At 49.3% G+C, this 13,843-nt stretch overlaps 1 protein-coding gene across 12 annotated transcripts in view; it reads left to right on the forward strand.

Moving 5' to 3' along the window:
• MYCBP2 (MYC binding protein 2) overlaps positions 1 to 13,843 on the forward strand; it is a 3,160,061-nt gene that overhangs the window by 3,032,128 nt on the left and 114,090 nt on the right. For all 12 annotated transcript variants that reach the window (XM_069639721.1, XM_069639717.1, XM_069639718.1 and 9 more), the window contains one exon: positions 5,504 to 5,607. In XM_069639721.1, the coding sequence (XP_069495822.1) occupies positions 5,504 to 5,607 (104 nt within the window). The remainder of the gene's footprint in view (positions 1 to 5,503; positions 5,608 to 13,843) is intronic.

The raw sequence follows: 13,843 nt of genomic DNA on the forward strand, positions 1-13,843 counted from the left end.
GACCGTGAACCACCCAAAGCCTTAACCGACCAGGGTCACACTAGATCACTTGAGAATAGATATCACCCACCCAGTACCACACCTGAAGATTAGTTTCAGACGCACCCACCAATCCAAACTATACTCAATAAGATACAGTTGGATCAGCGCAACACCATCAAATCGAGTCGGCCCACGAGGAACCAACAACATCCGAATCCACAGGTATACAACTCTAATGGAATCATAAGTACCTGAACCAGGATACAGACCCCACTAACCCAGCCCTCAATCTTCTGCATACTTAAACCCACACAAAACCACACAACCATCTCTCTCCCAGCAATCTGCACGCACTTTACCACACCGCACCAACACATAAAACTTCACCCACAGCACTCAAGGCCTTCATTCGATCCGATACTAGCACCAAAGCCCAGCACTCGGTGTATACCGAGCTGAAGCTGCCAACAGCACACCACTTCTCCCACTCTTCTTCCCTCCTCCCGACTAACCCTACCCCACCCTTTCTGTTTACAGATCCGCCAGAGCGCCTGGGGACCAATTCCGTTGGTGACGGTGTGCTATACAAGTACCGCTAACATAACACAATATACATGAGAGCCTATTTTCTACCACGTCCACTCTGTCCCCCAGTTCATTCATTTCTTTTCTGACATCTTTTAAGGAGGATTTCAGTTCTTCCTTCATTATCTCTATTTGACTTTGAAGCATGTTTGTTAATCTGGTTTCTATGCCCTTCAGGCAGTTGAGAAGCTCCTCCTTGTCCACAGCCATTTTGTTCGGGGACAGGGAGTAGTTGGTCGTAGATAAACCCTCTAGGGACGGGGGAGCAAGCAGTTGTTTTGCGCTCCAGCAGCTCTTGAGCTGCCGTTCTTGACTTTTTGCCGGCTTCTTGGTTCTTGGGTGAGCGTTTCTTGTTTTGGTCCCCAGCATCGGAATCACACTATGCTGGGACTCTGTGGGGTTTTACTGGTTAACTGACTTTTGCGTTCTTCTGCCGGAGGTAGTATCTGCTTTGTTGCTTACTTGTAGCTTGCTCCCATCGCCCAACGGCCCCCTCTTCTCTTTATGGACTGGGACTCGCTGTTATTTGGGGTTGAGCGCTATTTGCTTGGTACGCTGCTTGGGCTGCAGTAATTGTGTATTGTTGGGAGTTATCTGCTAGGCCTCTTCCCCCAAGCGTAGCAGGTTGCACTGGGCCTTTGTGGATAATATGGCTCTTTGGCTGTGCTGGGCACCAAGGATGAACACTGAAGCTGACCCCCCCTCTGCCCACACAGCCAATTTAGTTCTGTATCGGTTCTCCACCTCCACCCCCACTTCAAGATCCCCACTAAGTCTCACTCCGATCGGGGGCCGGGTCTGGACCGGGTCCCCACCCAGGCTTCAATCCAGGCTGCGCAGATTTGAATTGGGCTCTTTAAGATGGCAGGGCTGGGCGTAAGCTTCTTGTGTGAGCGAACTGTGCCGCTACCCCTGATCCCTCATTGGGTTAGGAGATGCCCCTCCGGGCGGCTTGTTCTCTCTCCAGTGAAGGGGGACCCCAATTTTGGCTCCTACCCCCTACTGATTTTCCGGCTCGCTGGAGGATTCCGCAGCTCCCCCCAGACCGTTTAGGGCCCTGCTTCCGCTATGCTCTCTGCCCTTGGGTGAGGAGGGCTCATGGGCGTACTCCTCATGGGGTCTGGCGTCGACTCTTTGGTGTTTTCTCCTATGTATCATCTCTGGGGGGGCGTTAGGCTCACAATCCGGATCCTCCCACGCCCTCCTGCTCCTGTGGGCCGGTCGTGGGCCATGGACTCTACCAGGGTTCACTGGGGGGTGGGGGGTAAGGGGGGAGGACAGTCAGTTGTCCCCACAGGCTGTCCCGGGCGTTCTTCCTCCTTTCTGGGATATCTGGACAGCTGTCGCATGGGGGGGCTCCCCACTGATGAAGGTGGTGCCCGGGTCCTTATTTAATCCCCACTGGTGCTGTGTGTGGGGACGCCCCGCTCCCGGTTGCCCGCTTACTTGATTAGCTTGCCGGCTGCTCCTCCAGCGGATCACAGGCCGCTCCGGTCCTCGCCTGCCACTCTCTCTGTCCCAGACACTGGGCGGCTGGAGCCCCAGGCAGATCAGGGGGCCGCCGCCAACCCCTCCAAGGATCGGGCTGGGGTGGGTTCCTCTCCCGCCGGGCCACGGGTCAGGGCTCTGCAGTTTCGCTGCCGCTGGACCCAGGGCTGCTCCCTCCACCGTGGAGCTCTGTTAGGCAGAAACCTGTGCAGTTCCCTTGGGGACCACTGCAAAAGGCCTAGGACTACAGGTGTTGGCAGTAAACCCAATTGGTAGCAATCTGTACCACCCAGATTTACCTGGTAGCTGTGGCTGAGCAGCCAAACTTCTCTCAAGAAGAGTTACAGTATATAGAGTATACAAAATAGGTACAGGGATACAGTAGCACAAGCAAACACTGACCAGAGCTTGGATATAAAAGTATATAATTATTTATTTAAAAACACACTTGTAAAATACACTAACACTAATATGGCAAGCAAGTTCAAACACAGTCACTATCAATATATATACATCCCTGATTACTTATTGAACAAGTCTTAGTTAAAACACCACTTATTTGCAGACAGAGGTGAGCGCTTAACCAAAGATGGCACTCCAATAACTTAGTTAAAAAGGGAGGGAAAAGGTAGAATTAGAACAGCACAATACCAGCACTTCTTAAAAGAACCACAGCAAGTCAGAAAAAGGCAAAGTCTACTGTTAGAGCAAGAAAGTTTATAGGCCAGGCCCACTCTTGGAGCGAGCAAGGCGGAATGTGTCCAAGATCACATAGTTGAATAGTACTTTAAAAAGTCTTTGCAGATAGTTCAAATGGGGTTGGATCAGTTCAGGAAAAGTTAGTCAGCAGGTCCCAAGTCACCCCAGGATAGAGAGTGAAGGATTTACGGGACACCTTGAACAGTCTGTTGCAAGGGAAACACAGTACCTGAAACGGTGAGAAAGCTCCAGCGGGAGCAGTTGTTCCTGGCAGCGGGTGCAAGTCGGTGCTTTGTCCAGGGGAAGAGAAGATCTTGACGTGGAGGAAACATGGAGGTCGTTGCACTGCCAGGGAAGAAACCAGCCGCGGAGTGTCCCGGTTAAAAGGTACTACCCTTTTATTCGCGGTAGTGGTGAAGCGTGGCTATCCGGCCGCCGGGGTGCTTGGCACGGGCGATTCGACCATGAGACGATCCAGGAAGGCGAAAAGAGGGCGAACTGGTTATCCCCACCAGTTCAGAGGAAGAAGACTCTCCGGGATGAAGATCTTCTCTGTCGTTGGGAAGTGGTGAGACGGTTCAGCAGGGCTCCACCGGTGGTGTCGTCGTTGCAGGTCGGCTCAGCTTCTCCCTCTTTGGATTCTTTGGTCCTGGTGCGACTTCTCAAGTTCCAGTCCCCAAAGCCCGGCTTTCAGAAAACCCCCATTCATCAGTCCTAGCTGTCACTCAAACATGATAAGTGGTGAGCCGGGCGGCTCACCACTGGGCCAATCACACAATAGTGCGACTTGAGTTGCCGAGGCAACTCAGTCCAGGGTGCCTAAACCCCCCTCCCACACATCCTGTAGACCCAGACAGAGTGGCACCACTTTTGGAGGCTTCTGTGCAGAAGCCCGCCAAAAAGTGGAACAAAGGGCTCGACTTGGGTTGGAGTTACAGAGGCGAACACAAACGCCATTTTAAAACCGAGTCCTGGCAAAAAGACCCAACCGGGGAATAAATATTAAATAAATAACCCAGCGGTATCTTTAAAATTGCACCAAAAAAGTGGTGCGTTTAAAATGAATGGGAAAATCCCATAGGAAATATTCCGGTGGAATATTTTGCGTGGTAACCACTGCCACCAGCCAGAAACTTGACGATGGGGGACTGCACAGTGCCCCCTCGAAAAACAGACCCTGGGGCAATCTAATTACCCCTACAAGTACTTCCACAATATGATGGTTTGTACTGGTTCTGTTCACAATTTAAGACTAGTAAAGTCAATGGTGAATTTACATGCCCTGGGAGACAGTAGTCAGTCCCAGGGTGCAGAGTATATGTTTGGGGGTCACTATGACACCCCTGTGTTATTGCACAGAGAGTGCTGTGTAACACATATAAAAAACACATGAAGCCCTATGGAGTAAAAGACTCAATAGCCCATAAAACACATTACAAAGTCAAAGGATATCTCAAATCATGTCTAAGAGTGGGAGAAAAAGAGTCTCACTCTTAGCAGGAGAAACAAAATAAACCCCAAAAATCCAGCAAAGCTGCTGGGGGACTCACTAGGTTTGGGAAATTAGCCTATACAGAGAATTCTCCCTAACAAGCTCTCCCTTCGGTGACCGAGTCTCAGCCCGAATGCACTGCACCTCCATTGGCAGGTGTGCCCTCGTTCTGCTGGGGTTCCGACACTGCCACCCTCCTCAGGTCAGCTCCAGGCAGCACCGCAGGGATGCTGTCTGCTGTCGCGGCCCCGTTCTTTCCCCACTGGGGCCACACGGCTTGTTTGTGTGTCTTCTAGAAGTGCTAAATCTGTTCCCTGGGACACCAGCCTTCTTTTCAGTTTTCTTTTGGGTGCACCGTCGACAGGCTGATTTAGGACGACTGGAAAGCCTGTTTCCTTTCTGGTTTTGGCCGCTTTATTTACCTTTCTGCTCCTTCATACACGGAGGACTCGGGGTGTACGTCCCTAGAGTCCGGCGGCCATCTTGGAAGAAAAAAACCGCAACCTGTTCATTTGAGGTGAGTCTGTTCCAGGGTTAAGTGTTTATTGCTTCTGTTGAGCCTTACCACCTCCCGTGGTTGTGTATATGTACTGCTATGTAATCGTTATTGATGAGCATGTGAATACATGCCAGCCCCCATGCTGGAGAAGGTTTAAGTTACTTAACCTGTAACTATTGTTCTCCAGCATGGGTCTGGCATGGATTCACATGCAAACCCTCCCTTCTTCCCCTCTGTGGCTCGTCTTGGTTCATACTGCCACGTTAGGTGCTTACCAAATCTGAAGATGGCCACCAGGGGTGGAGCTTAGTGAAAGGACTGTCATTGGATGGGGGGCAGGATGACCCAGAGGACTGTGATTGGTTTACAGGAGAAATACCGTTTTCAAGCGAAAGTGAAACTGTTTGTTCTTTTACTGAGGATTCCCAGCCTGATGGGGAATATTCATGAGCATGTGAAGCCATGCCAGACCCATGCTGGAGAACAATAGTTTAGAAACTTTGGCGCATGTCCAAAATGGATTACTACTCTTACAAGTAAGCAATATTCCCCTTCTAGTTATTTAACATATTCTTGTTGGATAGCTTCCATGGTTTCTTAGGACTGCCTTTAAATCTGATCAGAATGTTAATTCAATGCTGACAAGGCGCAATCAAGATATCCATAACGGAAACTGAAAAATCAGGCAAGTGCGTTTGAGAATTTAGTACCAACATGTTTAATTTGATTTTGTTTTCATGCATGTTTTGTTGTAATAGGTAAACCTACAAGCAGTAGCTCTGAAGCTTGTCGTTTCTGTGGGTCCCGTAGTGGCACTGAATTATCAGCTGTAGGCAGTGTTTGTTCTGATGCAGACTGTCAGGTACGCTCAACCTTTTCTATCACCTCTTAAAATAAAATGCCCTATACATCTTAGAACTTGTTGTGTCAGATTGAATGCTTTTCACATGCTGCAGTTTTGTAGCTATTGCAAAGGGTGCATGCTCTGTGGACTCTCTATGCCCACTGCATCGTGTTAGCTGCCCCAAAGGTTGTATGGCGAGTAAAGGGTGAATTTCCATCAAGTGTCCATCATCTTTATTAAAAAAAAATTGTGCATCTCAAATAAAAAAATGTTGTCGTGGAGTAGATTTAAAGGTCAGGCATTTGTGTTTTACATTCTGCATGCTGATTAAGTATTGATAGAGAATTGAATTATTAAGGACCAATGATTAAATGATAATGGGCCTCATTACAACGTTGGCGGTAGCTGTGCCGGTAATTACCGGCACGTCTGCCGCCAGAGTCGGTTTTTTACCAGCACCCGGCAGTGGGGATGTACCAGGGCATTCCAGCCCAGGCGGACCCGGTATATCCCCATTGCCGGGTGCCGGTAATAATTACTCCCCATTCCCATTGAGCCTGATGGGAATGGGGAGGTTGGATGCACCGGCACCATTTGTGAATGGTGCCGGTGCATCCGACTCGCTCTGCTCGCTGGTGCCGGTACGCCCGCCAGGTCAGACCTGGCCGGCGCAAAGACACCCGCGAGCAGAACTCGTAGTTTGCGGGTCCGGTAGTAACGGCGTTGGTAGTTTACCGGCGCCGTTACTACCGGACCAGCAAACTTGTAATGAGGCCCATAATGAATCTTTTACATTCATATGATTCTTAGATACGTAGACCAAAGCATTGTTTTATATCCGCTTTTTCTGTAGCCCTTCTAAGTCGCAAACTTGCAGTAATCATGCAAGCCATCTTCATTAAGCAGGCTTTTTTTTTGGTTAATGCAATATTCCGTATCACTTCTACTCCTACGTCATGTCCCCTTTGCTCCATAGTTATTTATGGGTGTCTGTCCAGGGGGGTCGGGACTGGAGCTCTTCTTTCACAGCAAAAACAGAAGAGTCCCCTTCTAACAATTTTGCGTTTTGTGGCAGCCCTGCTAATCCTGCCTGCTGGCAACACCTGGTTGTTTTTTTCTCAGCGTCGACGGGACTGGATGCTTTATATACAGCACGTGGTTCCTAGCGACAACATTGGTCAGTTCTTTTAGGGCTGGCATAAAAGGTTTTGTATTGTGTTCTTCCTGTGGCAAGCACTACATAGTGGCATACGCCAAAAGACTCTGTCTTAAGTGCTTGGGCAATGAGCACAGATGGGCCCTACAGCACATCCTCTCAAGCATTTTCTCCACATGCGCTTCGACGAAGATTAGGCCGTTGGGAGGTGGTTTTCAGCAGGCCTACTCACAGTAACATCACAGACTTAGTTCAGTCAAGGAGGACAACAACCTCTGGTAATTTCACGGGCACCTCACGCAAGTGGGAGGGACACAAGTCCTGTAACGGCTAGCTGCCGGTCTACCGGGGCCTGCCCCAAAGCCTTACAGGTTTCTACTGGTGCTTGCTACGATGACAGCTCTGGTCTTGCACCAGGTCCATTGGAGCCGAAGTGATGCCTCAGTATCCGAAACCTGTTGTGCTCAAGGAGCCAGACGAGACCCGAGCTGCGGGAGTATGCTCTGAGGGTTTCAGTAGCTGTATAGCTGCATGCTCTGAGGGCTTTCCTGGGCCTCAGAACCAAGCTCTGCATTGAGCATACCTCCCTGAGTCTTCAATTAAGGTGCACAAATTGGCACAAAGCTTGCAGCAAAACACGAGCAAGGTTACCTCAGAAACCTCTTCAGAACAAAGTCACAGACCCCTCAAAATGGTGGAAATATGACAGGCCAAGCATAGGGATGCATCAGTGTCTGTCTCTTGCACTGCAGAGGCAGTTTGAGGTTTCATCCCAGGAGTCTGTTTTCAAAGCATCTGGGCTCCATTGATCACAAATTCCTTTGCCACCTATAGTTTACAATGAGGCTTTTGTGAGGGTGTATTGGTCGCCTATGTCCACTTGGTCTACCCTGTATCTGGTCCCATCTTCCTCCTTGAGGCACGGCGCTCAACACCCCACAGACACCCAACTTGGTACCCAGCAACAATATCAACTTTTACTCAAGCATCGTCCTCTTCATGTACCACAGGCCCTTTGAAAGATTTTGGCACATAATGCTTCCATAATCTATGATTGAGTATTTTAAGAACATTATTAAGGAGGTTGTACCCCAAACAATCTCTGCCTCCTTACCTCCAATTCCCCCAACTCACCCCATTACACACACACACACCTCCTCAAACCCCTCCCCCCTCCTTACCTCTCAATACGCTGCCTCTTCCTCATCGTGTAGTGTGCAGTAAACACATGCACAGTTCCCCGACAGGCTGCCGTTCGATGATTGTTCGGGGGAAATTTTTCCGAACAACTCAGCCAGTTGCTTGTGCCTGATATTTCCTCAGGGTCAGCACCTGCAGACTCTACTCATTTGTCAGTAACTTAAGAACACTGTCTCTTTCAAAAGAGATTCAGTTGCTGGACCCCTATGGTAAGAAAATATATGCCAACAGTGATTTGCACCATGCAAATTTGGATGCTCTTCTGGCAGTGGCGAATCAGCGACTTTGAATAGAAATGACTGACTTTCAGCAAAATCTACCAGCTGATAAAATGGTGGCTATAAAGTAAGGTTTATCAGAAGTCAAGCTTATTGCTCAAGATTTAAGGGAGTCATCCATGCACCACATTGACACAGTTGCCAGAGGCATTTGCTTGGGGGTGGACATGCGTCTCACAGATTAGGCAAGAGCGACACATTATAATAACGATGTGAAGGAGAGAACTCCAGATCTGCCCTTTGGGGGGAAATTACCTTTTTCTCTCCTCTACTGATGAAGAGTTAAAAGAAACGCATCAACCTTGACAGCCAAATCGCTTACAGTACTTATTAAGGGTCTTCAGAAAACCTTTCCTTCATCGAGACAAGCTCAGTCTGATTTTAGATCTAAAAGCTTTTGGGATGTTTTGTGATTGCCAAGAGAGAAAGAGCAGGCAACCAGATAGATCTCCCAGCCTGCAAAGAAGGAAACGGAGATCCTCAGACACAAAGAAACAGCAAAGCGGTCGTCCAGGTCCTTCCATCACCAGTAGGGGGCAGAATTTATTTTTACCTTCAGGGCTGGCATACCATTTTAGAGGGTTCTGGGGGTCCTTTCTGTTTTATCTCGGGGGTATATCTTACCAATCCCTCAGATTCCTCCTTCCATTTTTACAATTTCTTAGTTGAAAACCCTAGCCCAAACTAATAAACTACAAAACATTTTTTTTTTAAGTTGTATAGATAACACGAATACTAGCAATGGCCAATCCAGCACTTCAACCCCACAAAATCCCTACATCCCAATTAAGTCTGTAATAGATGTTTCATAATCTGTGGTTGAAAAACCAGGTGCTCTTCCTCTTGAATAAAGTCCAGGAAAGGGGCCCAAATGCGAGAGAATTTCGACATTCGATCAGATGTGTGCAGTGAGCTTTTCCATGGCGAGGATCTCCCATAATTTCACCCACCAATACGAGACACATGGGCCTTCCGGAGTCTTCCAGAAGCGAGCATGGTTTATTCTCGCCGCCATCTGTAAGTGCGCTATTAGGTCTGCTCTAGGGCCCGACATCGGGAAGGTGCCATCCTTGGAGCTCCTGCCAATACGTTTTCATAATTGGGCAATGCCACCACATGTGTCCGAGGTCCCCTGGTTGACCACATCCATGCCAACAGCGATCTGAATAGTCTTGATGAATGGCTTGCAATCTTTGGGGGTGTGGGGGGAGTCATGTACCAGCAGAATCATCATTTAATGGCTCCCTCCCTAATTAAGGTGCAGCAGGAGCTCTTATGATCTCGGGACTAGATCGTCTGAGATTTCTACCTCCAATTCCCTCTCCCAGCTCACCATATATGATAGCTTGGCCTCCAAAGAAGCACATTCCAAGAAGCTGTAGCAGGTGGACACTTTTTTGTGATTCCTGGCTCTCCAACAACCTCAGTTCTATTCCTGTGTGTGTGGGGGGGGGGGGGTCAACGAACAGCTTGTTTGACTTGATAATTCGACACCCTGTGTCTAAGTTGGAAGTATCTAAAGTGCTCTGCCTCTGAGAGATTGAACTTCTCTTTACACTCCACAAAGGTAAGTGGTGCCCCGTCCCTATATAGGTTCTCTCGGCTGTAGGATCCCTTGTGACCATTGTGTGAACCTCCTGTCCCTCATACCTGGGATAAATTCTGGGTTGTGCAACACCGGAGAAAAGGGGTCCCAGCCCTGATTTAACCCCCTGCTGGGTGCAAGCTCTATCCCAGTGGCGCAAGGTGGAACAAGTGGTTTTCAGTAGGCCCTGGTGGAAGCCTCTCATAGCTTTGGGAAGAAATGGGAGGTGAGCTAGAGGGAAAGGTGAAGCCGTTTTTTCAAAGCCTTCGCCTTTCCTCCAAATCCTAGTCTAGCATCAGGGTGATCTGTGTCGCCCGGAGGTAACGCTGGATGGATGGGACTCCAAGTCTTTTCAGCACCTTAGACCAAAGAAGAAGGTTGCGAGGAATTTTGGGAGGTCGACCACGCCAGATAAAGCGCCCCACTGCTTTCTGCAATTCAAGTAGGTCCCATTCCAGGATAATGAATAGGCAAAGCCTGGTAGTTGAAGAGAAGGCTTGTGAGTAAGTTCATCTTAACTACACTGATTCGACCCAGCCTCGAGATTTCCTGCATCTCCCATCTTTGTAGCTTGTCTTTGGCCTCTTTCCACAACGTGGGAATATTGGCTCGTAGGAGGGAGGTGTATGAATTCGCAATACGGACCCCTAGGTACGTGATCTCTCGATCTGCCCATTTAAAAGGAAAGGCAGTTTTCAGAGTATGGAGAACATCGGGGGGCTCCGTTATCGTCATCCCTATGGACTTTCATGTTTCTAAGGCAAACCGTTCCAGCAGGTCTATTGGTGCTGGTAGGGAAGATAAAGGATTCTGAAGAAAGCAGATAACATCTTTGGCATATATTGCCACTTTGTATGTAACCACCCTATATGTTAGCCCCTCAAAGAGGGGGTGACTGCATATCCTCTCTGCTAATGGCTAGTACTAAGTGGGTAAGGGGGCAACCCTGTCTACTGTCCCTGCTGAGGGCGAGCAGTGAGGACCTTAAGGGCATTCACTTTGGTTCTGGTGGACAGGATTTGTAAGTTCGCCATAATCCGGCTGCTAAAAATTCCCAAAACATGCTGTCAAAGGTCGGTGTGCGTCCACAGAAAGGAGAGACAATCCGCCCGGAATTCGGGGAGTTAGGGCAACCAGATCCACGACCCATCAGTCATTATCATGGGCACCCCTATTTTTAATAAAGCCAGTTTGGTCATTGTTGATTATACATGGGAGGACCTCACCCAGTCTGGTTGCCAAGATCTTACTGTACAGTTTTGCATCAATGTGTTTAAAAGGGCTATGGGACGGTACGAAGTACATTCCTCAGGATTTTTCTCCGGCTTTAGCAATAAGGTGGTGGCTGATTCAGCCATAGAGTCTGATACCTTCCCTGAGTCTAAAAAGGAGTTATTTCGCTTAGTGAGATGCAGGACCAGGGCGTCAGCAAAGATTTTATAAAATGTATTAGAGAAACCATCGGGGCAGGGCGTTTTGCCTGCTGGGAGAAGACCGAATTACCAGGGTCACTTCCTGATATGGTATGGTATGGTATTGTTTATTTATATAGCGCCTATACACAGGCAAGTGTTTCAAAATGCTGTGCGGTTATAACCGCTTCCACTGCATCGCTCATCTCTTCAGAGACTTGAGGGAGATGTGACTGATTAATACAATCCTGAGTGGTGGCTTGGTTCCCCGGGTGTGGGGCCGATACTCTCTGGAAACTTCCTCCATAATCTGTAACTTCCCTGCCTCTGTGATCTCTCGTTTCTCACCCTCGTCTCTCAGGGCCCAGATATAGTTGTGGGTAGCCACCTTCTTGATTTGTTTTGATTTGATTTTTAGATTTATATTGTGCATATCCCAAAGGAACCAAGCGGCAAGCCACATATAGGCGCACATTTTATTAATAATACATGAAATACAGTGGTAGCTACTCAAATGGCAATTTACTGTAAATGGCACGGCAAACAGCAGTTCCAGGACCGAGGGCAGGCAACTGAGAACCTTCTGTCTCCCCAGCGAACAGATTTAGAAGGTGGAACTACCAAAAGGTCTTGATTTGTGGACCGTAGAAATCTTGTGGTGTTATAAGTCTTGATCTTTGCGATTAGGTATGGTGGTGCCAGGCCACGCAAACATCTAAAAACAAGACACATCAGCTTAAACCGGATCCGCTGATGTACTGGCAACCAGTGGAGTTTCATACGAAACTCCGAGACTGATCCTTTCCATGGTAACAAAAAAATTAGGCGAACTGCAGAGTTTTGGACTACTGCAAGGTGCTGCAACTGGTATTTTGGGCAACCTACCAGGAGCCCATTGCGGTATTTCAGCCAAGTATTAGCAAGAGTGCCTACCACAATCCATCGGTCCCACTTCTGAGATAAGGGGAAGAAGAGGTTTCAACATTTTCAGTTGGAAATACACTGATTTAATCATCTGATAAATTTTGCAGGTTATACCCCAGATTTGATTGCCAAATGCAACCTAAGTTTGTTACAGCGTCCCTATACGTGGATGCAATTCCAAACAATGGACGGCATGGAACTATTGGAAAAAGAGTTTCCAGTTTTTTTTGTTGCCAAAAACAATACTTTGTCTTATTGGGATTCAATTGGAGCTTGTTATCAAGCATCCACATTCAAATTTTCTCTGCATATTTCAAGATAAGCTCAGCTGCCTCCACCGGTTGTCTTAAGCTAACACAAATCTGCGTATCATCTGCATACGAGTGATACTGAAAGTCAAACTGAGCTTATTTGTTTAGCAGAGGGCAGATATAAAGATTAAATAATATAGAGGGCGCTAGAGGGCCGACCAAGATGGCCGCACTCTAACAAGCTCCTGCACGGCCTGTAATTAATCCGCCATGATCCTGCTTGATTCGGTATTCCTTTGCCCGAACTGCGTCTCATCTTGATTAATTGTGCACCTCCTCGCCGGCCAGCGAAGTTTCAGCCAAATTCTGGGACCCGGCGGCCCCAGACGCACGCACCCAGGACTTATCCCCCGAGGCTCGAGGCCGGCGACCGAGCACCACAGTCGGCGGGGCATAATAGGAGCCTACCCGGGACCCAACGTGAACCAGGTGGGGAGAGGTGTCCGGGCCCCGGCTCGCCCCCGAAAAAACGTGTCTGTGGGTGTGCTGCGAGTCGCGGCCGTGGGCGACAGAGGAGGCCCTCTTCCCGCCCCCAAGTCAACTAACATGCAGCGCCACCAGCAGCGGCAGCCCTGAACATCTAGAGGCCCTGACGGCGCCAGAGAGCTACAATAGACCCAGGCGTGCCCCTAACCACAGCGAGCTGGAGAAGAGAGGAGGATGCTGCACAGACATCCGCTCCATCCCGACTCGCCCTCCGCCCTGACAGCTGGCCCTGTAAGCCGCAGGAGACCCACGCCGTACCGGGCAGCCTCCAGGCAATAGAACACCACCGAAGCGCCGGAGAGAGGGGCAAGGGGCTGAGACGAACGCCCCACAGCCCATTCCAGCTTCCAGGTACGGAGCGTGCTGGGGGGATCCAAGCCTGAGTTCATATAACCTCGCTGGAATCGCCTCTCCTGCCCAGCGTCTCCCGCCAGCTCCTCGCCGCACCCCCCTTGTCCCTGCTGTGGAGGATTCCCTTCCAGACGAGCTCTCCACACTGGAAATATCCTACCCTCAGCGGGGGGTGGCGGAGGGCACCCACGGCCTGCGTACCTCTGCCCAAACATCCAGAGGAGCGACTCCTGGTGCTCTGCCATTAGGGATTCCCCTAACTCCCTCACCCGCCTAGCATGATCTATAAACTGGCAAAACGTTTGCTATCAGAGACAAGAGGCCAGAAACTCCGTTCAGATCACAGCAAGCACCTTCGCCTCATTAATCACCCCGGCACAGCGCATACAGGTTCCATCTCTGGGAGTCGGCCGACAGTTAGGCAGCCACCCACCAGCAGCATCCGCCTCTCCAACTCAATGGGGAAAACGGACAGATCCCAAAGGAAGCTGACCTTCGCGTCCGGTGCACTCCCCAAAACCCCCAGACTCCAGGAGGACTCTCTCCAGATG

The sequence above is a fragment of the Ambystoma mexicanum genome, chromosome 7q, assembly GCF_040938575.1.
Source record: "Ambystoma mexicanum isolate Mex_15411 chromosome 7q, UKY_AmexF1_1, whole genome shotgun sequence".
Taxonomy (NCBI): Eukaryota; Metazoa; Chordata; class Amphibia; order Caudata; family Ambystomatidae; genus Ambystoma; species Ambystoma mexicanum.